This window comes from Gigantopelta aegis, chromosome 2 (genome assembly GCF_016097555.1).
Source record: "Gigantopelta aegis isolate Gae_Host chromosome 2, Gae_host_genome, whole genome shotgun sequence".
Classification (NCBI taxonomy): domain Eukaryota; kingdom Metazoa; phylum Mollusca; class Gastropoda; order Neomphalida; family Peltospiridae; genus Gigantopelta; species Gigantopelta aegis.
This window is the reverse complement of record NC_054700.1, coordinates 40,760,649-40,778,289: the sequence shown is the minus strand read 5'-3', so window position 1 is coordinate 40,778,289 and position 17,641 is coordinate 40,760,649. Positions and strand designations below refer to the sequence as shown.

Genomic DNA, 17,641 nt, shown 5'->3' with positions numbered 1-17,641 from the left:
ACATTTAGTGTTTAGTTTAGTTTTATCCAACACATTTCTCGATGTGGAAATATGCTTTTCCAAATCTGCGTTTTCTCACGCAGATTACTAAACAAAATTTTACATTGTCGGAGTGTACTTAATCGTTCATTGATCAACTTTTTTTCCAGCTGCCTGAATATTTGCCCATGGAATCATGTAGATGGAAAAGGTACTATGTAAATTCACCGTATAGATAAACTTGAGTTCTTTTCCTAGCGTGAAATTGTGTTAATGGAAAACGGGACTAAGAAGACTTTTTGGTTTTACGGAATTTCACTGTATCAGGAAAACATTACAAAAACAATAAATTTAATGAGTGTTCCAACTTCCAGATTTATTTATCACATCGATTTTAATAAAATTCAACAACACGGAACATCAGCTTGCATGACCAGCTGTACAGTCTCCCTGATACATTCAGCAGTTTCTGGTTTGTTCAGTTCATTTAAATAGGACTCTACCAGTCGAGGACAGCAGTACCGTAACAAGACTAAGCAGGACACTGATTCATCATGAAGATTGTCCTTCACCTCCTTAGATGTGGTTGTTTCATCAACAGCAAGATCATACAAGAGCTTCAACAGGCACTTGAGTATCTCCTCACAATGACTGTAGACTCTGGGCCAGGCATTTTTGATGAGGGATTTGAGCATCATCAGAGCATTCAACCGTGATGTTTCTTCAGGGCCATCATAGATTTCCAGAAAGTTTGATACAAGATGGACAACATTTTTCATGTGTCTGACGACACCGATTCCCAGTTCGTCGACAAACTTCCACAGATGTGATGTGAGAGCTCGGCGTATGTGAATGTTGTTTTCCAATTCTGCATCATGCAACAGCATCTGGAATATTTCATCATATCTGTTAACGTCCAATAGGAGGCCAGAATGGATGTTGTCTGGTGTTCGTTCAACAACTCTGACAACAGCCAACACAGTGGGAATAGCATCCTGTAGCAAGGTTGCATTCTTTGTGTACAGTTGGTGTTTGACGGCTTCATACACTACTTCAGCTCTGCCGTACCACCGCAATTCCTCGGATGATGTATTGGCAATAATATGACGGAGACACTTTATCCCAGATATTTTGTTTTCAACAACAAAATCATCAATGAAGTTGAGCGATGGTGGTAAAATGTCTGTCAGATGTTCACTGATAGAAGACTGCTTAACACTCGTTAACAAGTGAATGAAAGAGGCTTGAACAAAAGGATTTCTCTTCCATCTGTCTCTATCCAAACACGGTTTCACAAGACGCAGATATTTTCCAAACAGGGAAGAGCTTGGAGAAATGAAGTCATGATTCTGACTGTCCATGTTTAGTGTTAAAAGCTTTCCCGTTGTATCACACTTGTAGAGTTTGAGCATACACTGCGATAACATCATGCTCTGATCAACAACACCACTGCTGTTCCAGGCAGCTGGGGTCATGTTGGCTGAAAGTAACAACAACAAACTTGGCAGGACTTTATTGAGGCAATTCATCACGGCACTCTCCAGCAATTCCAGACTGTTCAGATGATGAAATATGGAAGCAAAATTTTTTAAAACTGCGTCCGTTTTATCTGCAGTGCCAACAAAATCTTGTTCTTCATATTGGCAATGTTCCCTTTCAGGTAGTTCACCAACGATGGCAGTTTTGATGGTTTGTATGAGGAGATCCGGCATCACTGAAGACTTCAAACAAGAGTAGATATATTCTGCTGACAGCTGCTCTATTTTGACCGATATGTCCAGCAGAGTGACATGGTTCTGTGACGATGCAGCCAGCTTAAACAACTGTAGGATTCCTTTATCTGTATCGGTATGTATCTTTTTATCACACTCACAGCTAGGTGTTTCATCCATGGTTTTGTCGAGGTCAAGTTTTATCTGAAACACAAAACACCAAGTAAATTAGAACACAGATAATTTAATTCAACGTAAACGCATACATGTATATTTAAAAAGAGCTACTTTATCAATACAACATGTAACTATGATCTGTGAAGTATCATCAAATTCATGTTGCATTCCAGTACCAAGCAATTAATTATACATGTATGTACTTTTAAATGAATACAAATACATGTATACACATTAGATTAAAACCACACACATACACACACACACACACACACACACACACACACACACACACACACACACACACACAAACTGCTGTACTGGTCACACTAAAAATTAAAATTCAATCTCCTTTTATCTTTTATAAGAGGGGGCAAAACAGCACATACCATATGCTGTTGGCAGCATAGAAAATGTATCTTTCCAATTCAAAACAATCACTAATGTCTAAATTATTGTGTGTTTTTATTTCCATATGTTGTAATGATAACCCTTTTTAATTTCTTCTACAATGGCATTAATGCTCTTCTCCATGTCGTATTCCGGAGTTGTATGAGAAAACCCCTCAAAGGTTGAACCATTGAACGGGTCGTGGGCAAAATAAGTATGTTATGCTACGATGTAAGTCATTCAAAAAGTTGTCAAATCTAACTGAAGCAGTGTTCAAATAGGGGTGCTGTCAGGTTTCATTCTGTAGTGCGTGTTCACGATTAACATGTGAAAAATGGGTTTTCATCAACTTGAAAATTATCGATGTAACAGTATTTAATATCAAACAGGATTATTGTTGTATTAGAGCAGGAATTTGACTACTGTGGGGTAGACACATTTTTAATGATTTTGATATAGACTTGTCTCTGGCTGAGAGAGCGATTATAAGTAATAATATAACTGTCAAAATGTCCATATATAGCAGGGATTTATCCAGGGTTTTTCGCCAGATGGGATTGGGAAAATCAGCAAGAGTAAATCACACTTAGGATATTTTTTCAGGCAACTGGATGATGCAAAAAACTTCTGTTAAATTAATTTATTACAACAGACATCATTAAATATATAAACTGGGAACGTTTGGTCTAGAAATTGGGAATTTTCAGTGCCAATTGCTTTTGGGAAGGGGCTTATGTTCAGACTCAGAAAACATCTGCATAAATCCTTCCCACAGGGAACATCAGGGTTTTTCTATAGTATTTGTACACGTTATTTATTTAACAATGCACTCTAACATATTTACGGTTATATGCAGGGGCATAGCCAGAAAAAAAATAGCATTACGCACGCCAAAGGCATGCCCAAACAGGGGGATTCAGAGGGCCTCACCCCATGAACATTTTAAAACTCAGGACGCCTGTAGATGCATTCTGAGCCTTTTGTGAGGCATTTTTTTCTATCTTTTTTTTCTAGTCAAGTTTAAGATATTTTATAGAACAATTACAGACAACCTCGACCTATTCCCAGATTTGTTTGGCATTATACACATGAGTAATGGGTGCTACGCCTTTGATATGGCATAGGACAAATGATTAAGGACCACACAGTTATTGAGAGAGATAACCCGCTATCGCCACTTCATGAAGGTGGAATAACCGGGCCAATACCCATCATGCATATTATCCCAAAACAATATTTTTTTTTAATTTGTTATATGGAGAAAATAAGGAACTCTTTTCCAAGTAAAGAAATATTATTAGTATTATTATTTTATTATTATTATTTTGACAATGTGAAAACTGGTAAATAACGATAACACGTCATTTAATACTGTAAAGGCAAAAAATCCAATCTACCAAATAATTTAATAAAGTCTTGCATAGTTGGTCTTACTATAAATTGACAAATATGAAAAAAATATTTCTGTTCAAATTTTTACAAATCGCGGATACTAAGCTAATTACAAAATAGTAAATATTAACTCTTTTGTTTCTCATCGCACTACTATAGCAACCGTGCACCGTAAACTGTTTCACTGTTATAATAGTAAAACAGACAAGTAGTTTTTAACACGCGATCAGTCTACCGGGAAGACAGCGGTCCGTTGACGTAATATCCCAAAATCGATTCTCTCTTCCTGTGTGCTGTTGTCATTTCTAGAACTTTTTCACACCTGAATGACACGGTAAGACAGTGATTAGCACATTATTTGATGCATCTTTGTATTGTTGTCAGTGATGGCAATATATTTGGGCAATTGTAAAGGTCATTTCAATGCATAAGTAAAACACAAGTTGAAACATGAAAGATGGAAGCCTGTACACAGTACAGTGTACTGTTCAGTAGTCGCGGTGACAGAACCACGAACTCTGTGCAAAGGGAACGCACAGCCTCAGTATATTACAGGGTTTCTGCCAGAAAGAAATGTTTGGTCATGGCGCTATGGAATTGAATATTTACAATGTTAGTGTTGAATGCAACCACAGTTGACAGGGGGTATGGGGGCCTCTCCCAGAAAGAGTTAAGGTTACGGTTAAGGAAATCATACAATAGCCCATGTCAGACATTAAGGAAATGTGGTTGCTAAATATAGAGCACAGTAATGCCTGGTGTGTCTTCACTACCAATGTATTATGTATTTCTGACGAGGGCTATAATGATTTATAACTTATATACAACCGTGTCTGGTGTATCGGCGTGTCCGGTGATTCGGTGCACTTGGGAACTGGGAACTATTTTCTCGTGCCCCTATCCAGAAAGGTTCAGGCACGTCCACCATGGATCCGCGTTCTGGCATCGTCAGCCCACGGTTCCATGGTGCACTTGGTATTTTGCTGAAGTATGCTTAGGAAGTTGTCATGTTGTCGGTGTTTTTAACAAATTAAAGTTCAGTCTCTTTTTCAATGAGTAATTAAGTATCAACATATTTATTGTTAAGGGTGCAATTAATTTTTTTGTTTAGAATTATCAGTAATTATATCATAATTTCAAAATAAATCATTCACCTGTTTTCGTGTATATAAACGCGAAGTAGGTCAGCCTTATTAATATTAAGAATATTAAAACCAGTCTAAAAACACCTTTCCCACATTTTAAAAATTATAGTAGATGGTATAATTGTTTTTTGGGTTATTTTTATTTAAACTGAAAAGGAAAACACAGACAAATGCAAACAAAACGAAAGTTTTACACCTTAATTGAGTCATTCCAGTTCACAATTGTCACATTGTTACAAAAAATAAAAGCGAAATAAGATCCACATGTGTGCACAATCCCACCACCCCCCACCCCTGAAAAAACAAATTCCATGTAGGCATCTTAGCCATGCATGACAATGAACATGTATGCATCTGCAGTACTGTGCCACTCAAGAAAACGATTCCGAAACTGATCATGAGATGGGTCATGTGTGATTGTTAATTTTCATGGTAATATTTTTAACAAGACAAAACAAAAAAGTACTAAAATAATCCTGGGACAATAGGGTAGCGTTTATGGGCAACAAAATGAGGTCATGGGCAGTCTATAAATAGCGGGGTCAACAATCCACATCTACTGCGCCAAATCACTGGACATGCAAATCGTTTTGGATACATGGGGGTGTCTATATTTATGCACCATTTTAAAATGTTTATTTACTACAGACATAAAACAATTTGTAGTGTATTTCAGATTATGCACTGCTTCAATGGTGAGAGACATATTTTATTAAGTATTTCACAGTGTTCATGCACATAGAAAATGGTCTTTGAATGCTTAGGTGCGCCGATACACCGGACAGCACTGTAAGTCATTAATTTTGTTGAAAGGTCAACTTAAAAAAACAACAAATCTGCAAAAACAAATCACATGACACAGTCGCGAATGTCAAAAATGGGACAACAGACCCTGCATTTCAGGGCTAGCTCTGGGTGATCAGAAAATTTCGCCAAATTATCTAAAAAATGCAAAACCTAGAGCTATTTTCCGACAAAATATAAATTATAACACAATATATGTCCACGGGTGTTCATTTCCTGGCGTATGGGTGATTAGTTAGTACCACTTGATGAAACGAACGGCCCACTGATGGCAGTTTAAAGCTTGCCCATTGCAAATAAAAAAAGTAGACTTTTGTCGGAAATAAATAAAGACTAAAAGGTTATTTTACTGTGTGTAGACATATTTTAAATATACTAATGCTATATACTGGTTTACACCAGGTGTCAACATTTTGCCATTATTGAGGAGCTTTTCTTCCACCCCTCTTAAAAAGTATTCCGTTAAAAAAAGGCAAAATGGGAGTCGGTAAAAAATTACAAGAGATCTCAGTGAAGTGAATATAGGTGACATGGTTACAATTTAGTACCGGTATGTGATGTCTGTGTCATTATAATAGTTTTTTCAAGATTTCTGTTTGGACAAAATGTGGGGGAAATGTACCTTTAAGTAAAAGTAATGAAATGATTTATTGTAGTTGTTAACATTGTGGTTCAGACTTTAGAGGGTTACATAATTATTGAATGGTGGGATAGAAGGATGTGATGTTACATTAATTAAGTCATATACTTCAGAGACTGCCACTCCTCTGGAAGAGTATTCCATAAAAAAAAAGTAAAATGGCAGACAGCGAGAAACTACGTTTTTTGTCCTAGGAGATCTCAGCGAAGTCGATATAGATGACATGGTTACAATCTGATATGCCCTCCATACAATATGTGGTGCTGTTAGGGGGACAAGCCATGAGAAAATTTATAGTGAAACTGGATTCAGTCCTTTAAACCAACGTTGTGTATTTCACAAAATATGTAACGTTTATAAAAAATAAAAAAGTTGTGTATTCCTGCCGATAAATGGAATTATAAAGAAAAGAAAGTGGATTTTTGATGAAAATATCAGATCACGCTTTTAAACCAAATAATTCATTGTAGACTTGGTTTAGAATGCAATGACCTCAACGCTCGTAAATATACAAAACATATTTATGATAATTCCATTTGTAGTTGTGGGCATCTATATGAAGATACGTTTGATTTCCTATTTGTCTGTTCTCTGTATGGTAACATTCGTACAACAATGTATTTTTATAATGGTGGTTTTGACCTCCATACAGTGCTATATGGTAATAATGATTACCCTCTGGACCTTAATTCACGTATAGCACAATTTATTATATACATAGCAACGAAATATATAGATCTACGGAAACCATAAAAGTCATATCCGGTGAAAAGTCATATTTTCATACAGTGAAAATATAGAAATCGTATTTACTTTTTTGTAAAAGTGCATGATTAAATTATCTCCGTTTGTCTCGTTTCTTCGTATTTAAATTTGATGATTACCAATGCATCTGACCGAATGTAAAAAATTAAAAATATAATTTAAACAACTGCACCTATAAAAATAGAAATTGTATTTACTTTTTTGTAAAAGTGCATAATTAAATTATCTCCCTTTGTCTTATTTCTTCGTATTTAAATTTGATGATTACCAATGCATCTGTTCCTGTCTTGGAACAAGGCCGGCAACTGTGCCCACGACAGGCGTGCGCTACAACAGCTTGCTCTGAACGTGCACGTAAAACCCTTTGACCTTGACCTAATGCATCTGACCGAATGTAAAAAATTAAAAATGTAATTTAAACAACTGCACCTATAAAAAAAGGGATACGAAGTGCAATTACGACAAAATATATAAAACGAATTGAATACAAAGCTGCATAATGATGACAATGTAGTGTCATCGAGTGTAAGTGTCAGAATTTAATGGCGTTCGACTCGTGTTGTTTTTGTGGGAGTTTTTAGAGGATCGCGTTGTCAGGTATGTTTGCACCGCAGTATTGTTAAATAAATGTTAATAAAGATAATTTTTATTCAAATTTCTTTTTAAAAGTCTATGGTCAAGTAAATATTCTGGCAAAGTTCCATAGGAAGAAATATATCATGACGTTACATGTTTTCGATAGGATAAGTGAAAGATATTACCAAAAAGCGAAAAATATTGTCAAAAATTAGGAAATCTGTATATAATAAATAGACCATTTCATGGTGTTTTTCCAAATACGATTCGTATAATATGGTTTTCACACATCACTCGTTGACATAAAAATCGTATTCGAACAAATCCATGAAATAGCCTCTATCTATTCATATCTTTTTTTAATTGTCAAAACACTTCACTTTTAATTTCTTAAAGCCATTTATCCTACATCACATTGTCATGCACTTGCAAGTTTGGCTGCTGTAATGTGAGTGGTGGGCGAGAATCACTGATGTAAGTTAATCTTAGGAAATTGGGTATATTTATGTACGTGGGTATGTGTGTACACATGGACAAGTATACTAATTTCATGGTCTTTTAAACTTGTTTTTTTATGATTGAGTGCAAATTATGTAATTGTTTTTAATTCTCTGAAGAACATGTCAATTGATATGTGTGTATATTATAAATTGTATGTAAGAAAGTGTGTGGAAAGGCATTAATATAGGCCAATGGCCTGTTTGCCATTCGGGCAATCCATTTCCTTTGTGAAATAAATATTGTTTAAACCGTATGTGGAATCTGTGTCTTTGTAATGGTTTTCCATTGACTTCTGTCTTGGCAAAATGTGAAGAAAATATTTTGGAAATTAAAATTAGAGTAATTTATCGTAATTGTTAACAACAGGGTTTGGACTTTAAAGGCATACTGTCACAGATTTAAGGACCTTATTTCTCTAAAAATGAATAGTAAATCAAAATTACATTAATTTTTCCACACCAAATCTAGCTACACTAGATGGAGTGTAACTTTAACTACACTATGATGGAGTGAAATCCATGTCAACCCTCTCAGCAATGTTAGTTTTTGAATTATGGACCATTGCCATGATTCAATTATTTTTACAAAATATCATTAATAAGTGGTTATGGTGGTTATGTAGATGGTTGAATAAAGTATATTTAGGGACAAATCACATATTTTTAAGTAATACTTTGTTAGGCCATGTAATAGGTCAGTGGTCTGACAATATGCCTTTAAAGCATTACGTAATTGTTGAATGGCGTATATAATATTTTGTAATGGCCACACCTAGGTGAATTACTATTAGATTAATTCATTATTAGTGTTACAGCGTATTATGGTACTAGTGTATGACAGTGAAAAATAGTCTAGAATCGCTAATTCTGACAAAAAAAAGTAGGAGGATGGGATGGACTATTGTTGGTGATGTTATTGATAAGACGTTTTAGTAACAGACAACATAATTATTAATTTTACTTATAGATATATTAACTTAGCTAGTTTTCTAGCACATGGTATTTTGTTAATTGCCGGCGTTCATTGTAGAGTTACTAAGAGGAAGTTTTAACGAGTCAGTGAGTGGGTATAAGACCACTTCACCCACTAACCACTAACCCAATGTCCTGGACAGACAGCCCAGATAGCTGAGGTGTGTGTGTGCACAGGACAGCATGCTTGGACCTTAATTTTTATATAAGCACGAACATAAGTTGAAATGAATGACTGAAAGGAATGAATGAAGAATATTTTTAATATTTAAGTACATGTATTTAGATAATCATCAACTTTTGTTTTCTTCCTCTTGTGTGCAATTTGTTTATTTCTTTTAGATGTTACTTACAATTTAATCACTATGAATATGAGATAGACGTCACATAGCATGGCGAGGTTTTACAAGGGAATGAACCTTGCAAGTTTTCATGTAAGAGAATGCATAAGTACAGTTCAAAGGAAAGTTGAAAAATGTTGTTGCTTCTGGAAAATGTATATGTCCATCAACACGTTGGTAGAAAAGAGAACTGATTCCGATTCTGCAGTTATATCGGCGCACCTAAGCATTCAAGGACCATTTTCTATGTGAAAACTGTGGAATACTTAATAATATGTGTCTCTGACCAATGAAGCAGTGCATAATCTGAAATACACTACAAACTGTTTTATGTATGTAGTAAATAAACATTTTAAAATGGTGCATAAATATAGGCACCCCCTTTTATCCAAAATGATTTGCATGTCCAGTGATTTGGCGCAGTAGATGTGGATCGTTGATCCCGCTATTTATAGACTGCCCCATGACCTCACTTTTAGCCCATAAACGCTACACTGTTGACCAAAATTAGTTTAGTACTATTTTATTTTGTCTTGTTAAAAATATTACCATAAAATGAACGATCACACATGACCCATCTCATGATCAGTTTCGGAATCGTTTTCTTGAGTGGCACAGTACTGCAGATGCATACATGTTCATTGCCATGCATGGCTAATATGCCTAGCTATATGGATTTTTTTTTCTCGGGTAGATTGTGCACACACGTGGATCTTATTTCGCTTTTTTTTTTTGGGGGGGGGGGGGATAACAGTATGACAATTGTGAACTGGAATGACTGTCAATAACGGTGAAAAAGTTTTGTTTTGATTCATCTGTGTTTTCCTTTTAAGTTTAAATAAAAATAACCAATTTTTTTAAAATTCCATTTACAATAATTAAAAAAATGCTGGAAAGGTGTTTTAAGACTGGTTTTAACATTCTTAATATCAATATGGCTGACCTACTTCGCGTTTATATACACAAAAACTGGTGAATGATTTATTTTGAAATTATGATATAATTATTGATAATTCTAATGTTTTTTTTAAATTGCATCCGTAACAATAAATATGTTGATACTTGATTACTTATTGAAAAAGGAAATGAACTTTAATTCGTTAAAAACACCGACAACATGACAACTTCCGAAGCATACTTAAGCAAAATACCAAGTGCGCCGAATCAACGGATGTGCCGATACACCGGACATGGTTGTACTTGAATACTTTAGAAAACATACTGACTTACAGATTATCATTATATTCAATATTATTCAAATACAAAAACAAAAATGTTTTGTTTAACAGCACCACTAGAACACATTGATTTATTAACCATCAGCTATTGGATGTCAAACTTTTGGTAATTCTAACACGTCTTCAGACGAGTTGCTACATTTTCCATTAGTAGCAAGATAGTACTTTTTATGTGCATTTCCCCCACAAACAGGACAGCACATACCATGACCTTTGTCTATACCAGTTGTGGAACAAAAACCCCCAAACATTTTGGTAACTCATTAAAGTTATTCATATTCAGGTAATAACAAACATTTTATAACAAAATGTTAACACATTTATGACCAATTTTCTAATTATGCATTGTTATAAACTTACATTTGACCGTGGGAGGGATCAAAAATTATGCTAAGCGCATGTTTGTTTTTTTAGCTCTTTGGAAAGGTATTCTAAAGTATAACATGATAGGAATGGTTTTGTATTGAATTTCAAAACTAATATTTTATCACCCTCCTCTACTACAACATTTAGGGCTACTACATTTAGAATATTCCTTAAATTAACCACATTTTAAAAAAATTCCAGAAAATACTCTCTGGTACTTATTGAAAAATTGGCTAAATCCAAATTTGTTCCATTGTGAGCCCTGGATATATATGCATAAAAATATGTATTTGTACTAAAAAAAAAAAAAAAAAAAAAAAAAAAAATTATAATAATAAAAAAATAATACTAATAAAAAAAAAAAAAAAAAAATCCACTCAACATTATCTCGAAATTGTTCTACCTGCAACCTTCCACTTGTAATTTTTACATAGTTTAGGCTGGAATTTGAACCCATAGCCTTTGGCATAGAGTACCATTAAATCATGCATGATTTGGAGAGTTTTGCTGATAATGAGATCATAGTTACCTTAGTCAGCAAGTTTCTGGTTTATTACAGTTTGTTTTATTATACATGTATATGCCTCGTGTGGTACATAGAGAATAAGTGCTGATCTGTGTTTAATTGACTACAGGTTGACCAATAGATACATTTACAATGAAGTTCTGTGCATAAAGAAGTGAAATTGTTTATTCACAACCTATAAATCAATACAGATCAATACAACTAATAGCACAGTTGCATTGTCTATTGTCAGCTATTTATGGAGTCTGTAATCTCATTAAATCTCATGAAATGAACAAACCTCATTAGCATACATTAATTGTAATGCTGAAGCACATTTTTGTACACTTTCAGATAATTAAAACAGGAATTGATTAAGGAAATATCGTCAGTGAAAGCATCAGGTGCTGACAAGATACTGATAGCTGTACCTAGGGCTGTGATTGTATATATATATATATATATATATATATATATATATATATATGTGTGTGTGTGTGTGTATGGGCACCTACATGCATTAAACCCTTTAACCAACATGTAAGTGACTGTTTATTTTCACCCCTATATTTATATAAATTGTACATGTACATATTATGATCAGAATTATTCATCCATTCATTTCAACTTATTTTCACGCTGTTCTGGACACACAACTAAGCTATCTGTCCAGGACAGTGGGTTAGTGATTAGTTGTTAGTGAGAGACAAGTCAGTGTAGTGGTCTTACACCTACCCACTGAGTCGTTAAAACCTACAAGCCTTATGTCTGATGGCTTAACCATGACACCACCGAGGCCGGTTTGGAATTGTAACAAACGAATACTTACATCTATAGAGTATCCCATCCACTGTAAAGATTGCTGGAGATTGCTTTTAAATTTAATTTTTAGCAAAGCTACCCATATCAATCCTTAAATGCTTCAAGGCATGAGATTCACCCTATAGCTTGGGTCCAGGAACTGAAGGGATATATTTTTTAATATATATATATATATTTTATATATATTTTAAGGCCTCTGGTGGCAATGGCTTTCACAAATGATCTACACACATTATAGTTAGGTATCCATTCATGAGTATTTAAATTTCATAATGTAATAAAAACACTTAGACAAGAACGTTTAGAAGGTACTAGGGTCCCAAAATTTTGCAAATAATTTTTGGGCATAGAAATAATGTTTATGGATGTGAGATTTGACATCTAAGATTACAAAAAGTGTAATTTCGAACCCCAAAACATGAGCCTTATGACAAAAACGTAAGAGTTAACAGGTTTGTTTACAATAATACATGCATATGCGTTCATGCGTATGCACGGCTACATGCTCGAAGTTGCAAAGATCACTATAGGGAACATTTTATTTTCAAAATCTTGATTAGCAATATATTTAGTCAACTGAAAATTGACTAGCAACTACTGGTTAATGTTTTTAATGTGTGGCAGTCGCTGAAACTTGTGTAGCGAATCATGACACAATACTGAACAAAACGTTCCTTGCACTAAAACATTCTACAATATTAAATAAATGGTTGTTAATTGATTTTCAAATGGGTAGTACTCCATGCTAAAAGAAAGAAAGAAATGTTTTGTTTAATGACGCACTCAACACATTTTATTTACGGTTATATGGCGTCAGGCATATGGTTAAGGACCACAAAGATTTTGAGAGGAAACCCGCTGTCGCCACTTCATGGGCTACTCTTTCCGATTAGCAGCAAGGGATCTTTTATTTGCGCTTCCCACAGGCAGGATAGCACAAACCATGGCCTTTCTTGAACCAGTTATGAAACACTGGTCGGTGCAAGTGCTTACACCTACCCATTGAGCCTTGCGGAGCACTCACTCAGGGTTTGGAGTCGGTATCTGGATTAAAAATCCCATGCCTCGACTGGGATCCGAACTCAGTACCTACCAGCCTGTTGACCGATGGCCTAACCACGATGCCACCGAGGCCGGTCCCATGCTAAAAAGCATACAACAAAAGTTATTGTTAAATTCACAAATTGTTCTTTTGTGAAAACAATATTTTTATGATTTTTTTTTATTTAAACATTTTAACAGCATATGTTAGCATTAAAAGCCCCTTTTCTCCTCATGAAATCATTGATGACTGTTCATGAACATAGCTAACCATTAAAGTGACAGACCCTAGTTTTTAAACACAACCACGTATTGTTCACTATTAAAGTAATTTTTGTTAATTGAAATCAGATGTTAGTTATATTTATTGTTTAGTTAACTTTAGATTATCCATTTCCGAACAGCCAAAGAGTTTCTGGCCAACCTGGTGTTTATAATACCACAAAATGCATTTTTCATAATTATAAAAACACATGTATGTATTAACCAAACTTAATGTCCATTTTTACGGGTTGAATCTTTGGGTCTGCGATTTTAATCCTGTTATTTTATTTTCAGATATTTGTGTAGTACAACCTCTGTATGGAGACACGCAGTCAGGTCCTTGCAGCTTCAAAACGATCTCACAAGAAGTCATCCAAGAAACGACCCCCGTCTACTTCTAGTCTTGCTAAACAACTTTCCAACAGCACACCAGAAAATGCCCCCATCAACCGATACCACGCCACAACCTTCCCCTTGTTTTCTGGTAGCGATCCCCTGGGCGATCCCAACCGACTCGTCCCGGAGACCAGTCATGTGACCTCTGGTGTCTGTAATTCATTGGACACGGATCGCAGCTTACAGTTTCAAGATCTGCCGTTTGACTGCAAGTTGAAAGTTTTTGCGTATTTGTCGAACACTGAGAAAGGCCTTGCAGCGCCGGTGTGTCACAACTGGTGGTCCGTGCTCACGAAGTCTCCGTGTCTGTGGGACAATGTTCTCTTCTCGTCCCTGCCCTCAGGGTGCCTGCCGTCCGCCCACCACGCAGCCAGTGAGCAGTGTTATGACTGCTACAAAACCCGCGTCTTTCAGTTCGTATCATTCCTCGTGCAGCTGCAGCCCTTGGTCCACACCCTGGAGTTCAAGCTCGACATCGAGGACTCATCCGAAGGATTCCTCGGTCTCCTGTACCGATTGTTCACAAACTTGTCGTTCCGTGATCTCAGATACGCCCACTTGAACTGGAAGGAAACTCCGTCCAAACCCTTCTGGCTCGAGTCGGCCACTTGCGACCATTGCAGCGAGGTAATTCGCAGCCACCGAAGACGGCAGAGGAAATTTGTTCACATGTTCGACCAGTTCACGACTCTGGCGCCGAACGTGACAACACTTGTGCTACCGTTCGAATGGTCGACCAATTCCGTCAAGTATCTTGGTCGGTTGAAGAAGCTGCGTAACCTAGTTCTGGAGAAGTACTTCGTCTTTCAGATGCTGCCCCAACATCTTCTCAGCAGGACTCTGGAAAGTCTTCCTAGTCTCCAGCGACTGATGCTGGAGGTTTGGACCCCGAGTTACGATGGCCTCATCACATACTCTCTCACCTCCAAGTCAATAGAGTACCTGGACATCTCTCAGAGCCGAGGTTTCTATGTCCAGAAGATCGACATGCCTAGACTGAAGGTGTTCCGTGTGGCGCGTCACCCGTGGAATGGACCCATTGTAAGTAAGGACCGTGTGGTACTGCCATGTGTGTATGAAGTTCTGGTGAATGGAGCGCCGAGTCTAGTGAAGCTCAACGATCACTGTCTGGAGCCTGGATGGAGAGACGTGTCCTACCCATCCTTGGACGAGGTCTTCAAATCTGTGTGCTCCTGCAGGCGTCACAGGACTGGATGGGCCTTATACTAGATAAACACAGGACTGGGTGGGCTTTATACTAGATAAACACAGGACTGGGTGGGCTTTATACTAGATAAACACAGGACTGGCTGGGCCTTATACTAGATACAATACAGGACTGGGTGGGCCCTATACTAGATACAATACAGGGCTGGTTGGGTCTTGTACTAGATACAATACAAGACTGGGTGGGCCTTATACTAGATACAATACAGATCTGGGTGGGCCTTATACTAGATAAACACAGGACTAGGTGGGCCTTATACTAGATACAATACAAGACTGGGTGGTCCTTATACTAGATACAATACAAGACTGGGTGGGCCTTAATTATACTAGATACAATACAGGACTGGCTGGGTCTTATACTAGATAAACACAGGACAGGGTGGGCTTTATACTAGATAAACACAGGACTAGGTGGGCCTTATACTAGATACAATACAGGACTGGGTGCACCTTATACTATATAACACAGGACTGGGTGGGTTTTATACTAGATGCTATCTACCTCGACTCTTCATATTTTCCACTGAATTTAATATTCTCTCATCAAGACATCTGTTACACAAGCCATCAGGAGAGAATTTTAGACAATGGTGGGGTAGATTTAATAAATATTATTGGTTGATATTTAAAACAAAGGACTGCAGGATACAAACTGCACAGAAGGGCATTCTGAGCTGTCAAAATTTTAAATCATGACAGGGTTGAAAATTAACATAAAAGCCATGGTCTCCAGCAGGGCCAGTTGAAAAAAAAATCTTACTGGCCCTTCTCAAATTCAACTAGCCCTCCAATTATCACATTGAAATTTAACTGCATAGCTAAAATCAAAACTATAATGTTTTTTGTTGAATAATCATGTGCTCACCGTATATAGTCTGTTTGCGTCAAAAGAAAACCGATGCATTGGCTTTTAACTTTATAATGAATAAAGTTAAAATTCATATAAAACATGTTAAGTTTTAAACCATTACCAACTCAAATAAAAAAAAACCTGAAAAAGAAATCCAGTATAAATAAAAATGTTACTTTACAAAGTACCATTAAATTATATATGTTAAATGTCATTTTTAATATGTAGTGGGGTGAAGGCAAAATGCTAAAACAGCCCAGGTATGCTGCTTGACTTGCATTGTCTTGGAAGTAAAAGAGACTAAAGGTAGAACTGCGCATCCTTTGGTAAGCTAGTCTGGGAGTGGCAGTCCTTTGTGGCAATGCAAGAGGGGTGACATCCCCAGTAAATCATTTCCACGGATGTGGCTGTTCTATAGACAAGTCACTAATCATCCACTATTTTGCCAAATGCCCATTCAACTCTGATTTGTGCAGAGATACGGCCCTGATCATGTATTCCGGTTTTGTCATTCAGATTACCTTGGATGTTCCATCAATTGCCTTAAAACATGTATCAGAAAAAAAGAGTTAACCAATACAGATTGATGATAATTTGTAAATAATTTTTGTTTTAATTTTCACTGAACTTTTACCCCCAATAAAATGTTATTTGAGATGGTATGGGTTTAAAACTTAATAAATTAATATGTTTTTATTCATTATTTTGGCGCTGTAAAAATATAGAATATGTTATGTCTTCTGCTGCCAGATTTGTAGTATGTTTTGTCACATTCGATTCAGTTTCAGTATATTTCTTTTTCAACTGGTACCATACTAGCCAGACCCTAAAATGGATAGTTGCCCAACGGACTACCTTTGTAAAATTCTTAGTTGCCCTTAGCCAATAAAGGTTGCCACGGGCGACCGGGTCACTGCTAATTTTCAACCCTGTCATGGATGCACTTGGGAGAATTTTGGAGATTATAAATTTACATAAATTTTGTCATTTTTAATAGTGAGGTGTGCTAAAGTAAGGGGGTGAATTAGCCATTAAGTCACACCCACCCCCCCTCCCCCGGTCCCCTGTCCAGGCTCTGTTATGGTTCCAAGATTTTACTTAAGTTTTTTGTGATTAGTTTTCTATCACATTTGATATGTTTAGGATATAGTCATGCCCTTGGATAAATTGTTACCATATCACTGGTCTGTTTTACTAAGTACAAGCAGAACCAAAAGATGTCAATAACTGAGTGAATGTTGTTTTAATATGTTGTCAGATTCATCTTGTCGAGAACAAAATACACACTAAAACAACTGTTAACATGTGCTATTTTCAGAATGAGCCTTTTGTCTAATATATTAAGATATTTTAAATGTATTCAACTAATTAGACTTAAATTTATGTATACTCTAGCAAAGTAGGCAAGCTTGTGCAATTAAAGGGAAGTAACTCCTTGTTAGTTGATCTCGCCTGGTTTTGTTTTTCATTATTAATGAAAAGATGACAGTTATTGTATTACAGTTTAGTATAAATATTTAATGCTATGCATACATT

The 17,641-nt window shown here is 36.2% G+C and overlaps 2 protein-coding genes across 4 annotated transcripts; one reads left to right on the top strand and one right to left on the bottom strand.

Moving 5' to 3' along the window:
- Positions 1-329: 329 nt before the first annotated feature.
- On the bottom strand, positions 330-3,835 carry LOC121385613 (TELO2-interacting protein 2-like). Of its 3 annotated transcripts, none has more exons than XM_041516362.1 (2): positions 3,782-3,835; positions 330-1,895 (listed from the first exon to the last, which is right to left on the bottom strand). In XM_041516362.1, the coding sequence occupies exons 1-2, from the start codon at positions 3,794-3,796 to the stop codon at positions 384-386; spliced, it is 1,527 nt and encodes a 508-aa protein (XP_041372296.1). In that variant the 5' UTR covers positions 3,797-3,835; the 3' UTR covers positions 330-383. The 3 variants fall into 3 exon arrangements, with proteins under 3 accessions (XP_041372296.1, XP_041372304.1, XP_041372313.1); XM_041516370.1 differs by having other exon boundaries at positions 3,693-3,817; XM_041516379.1 differs by having other exon boundaries at positions 3,656-3,791.
- On the top strand, positions 3,836-16,645 carry LOC121385633. Its single transcript, XM_041516391.1, has 2 exons — positions 3,836-3,984; positions 13,924-16,645. Exon 2 carries the CDS (start codon positions 13,948-13,950, stop codon positions 15,253-15,255), a length of 1,308 nt encoding a protein of 435 aa, XP_041372325.1. The 5' UTR covers positions 3,836-3,984; positions 13,924-13,947; the 3' UTR covers positions 15,256-16,645.
- Positions 16,646-17,641: the final 996 nt, after the last annotated feature.

What these genes read in the sequence shown, in the direction of transcription:
- LOC121385633 (XM_041516391.1), top strand. Translation starts at nt 13,948, where the DNA reads ATGGAGACACGCAGTCAGGTCCTTGCAGCTTCAAAACGATCTCACAAG.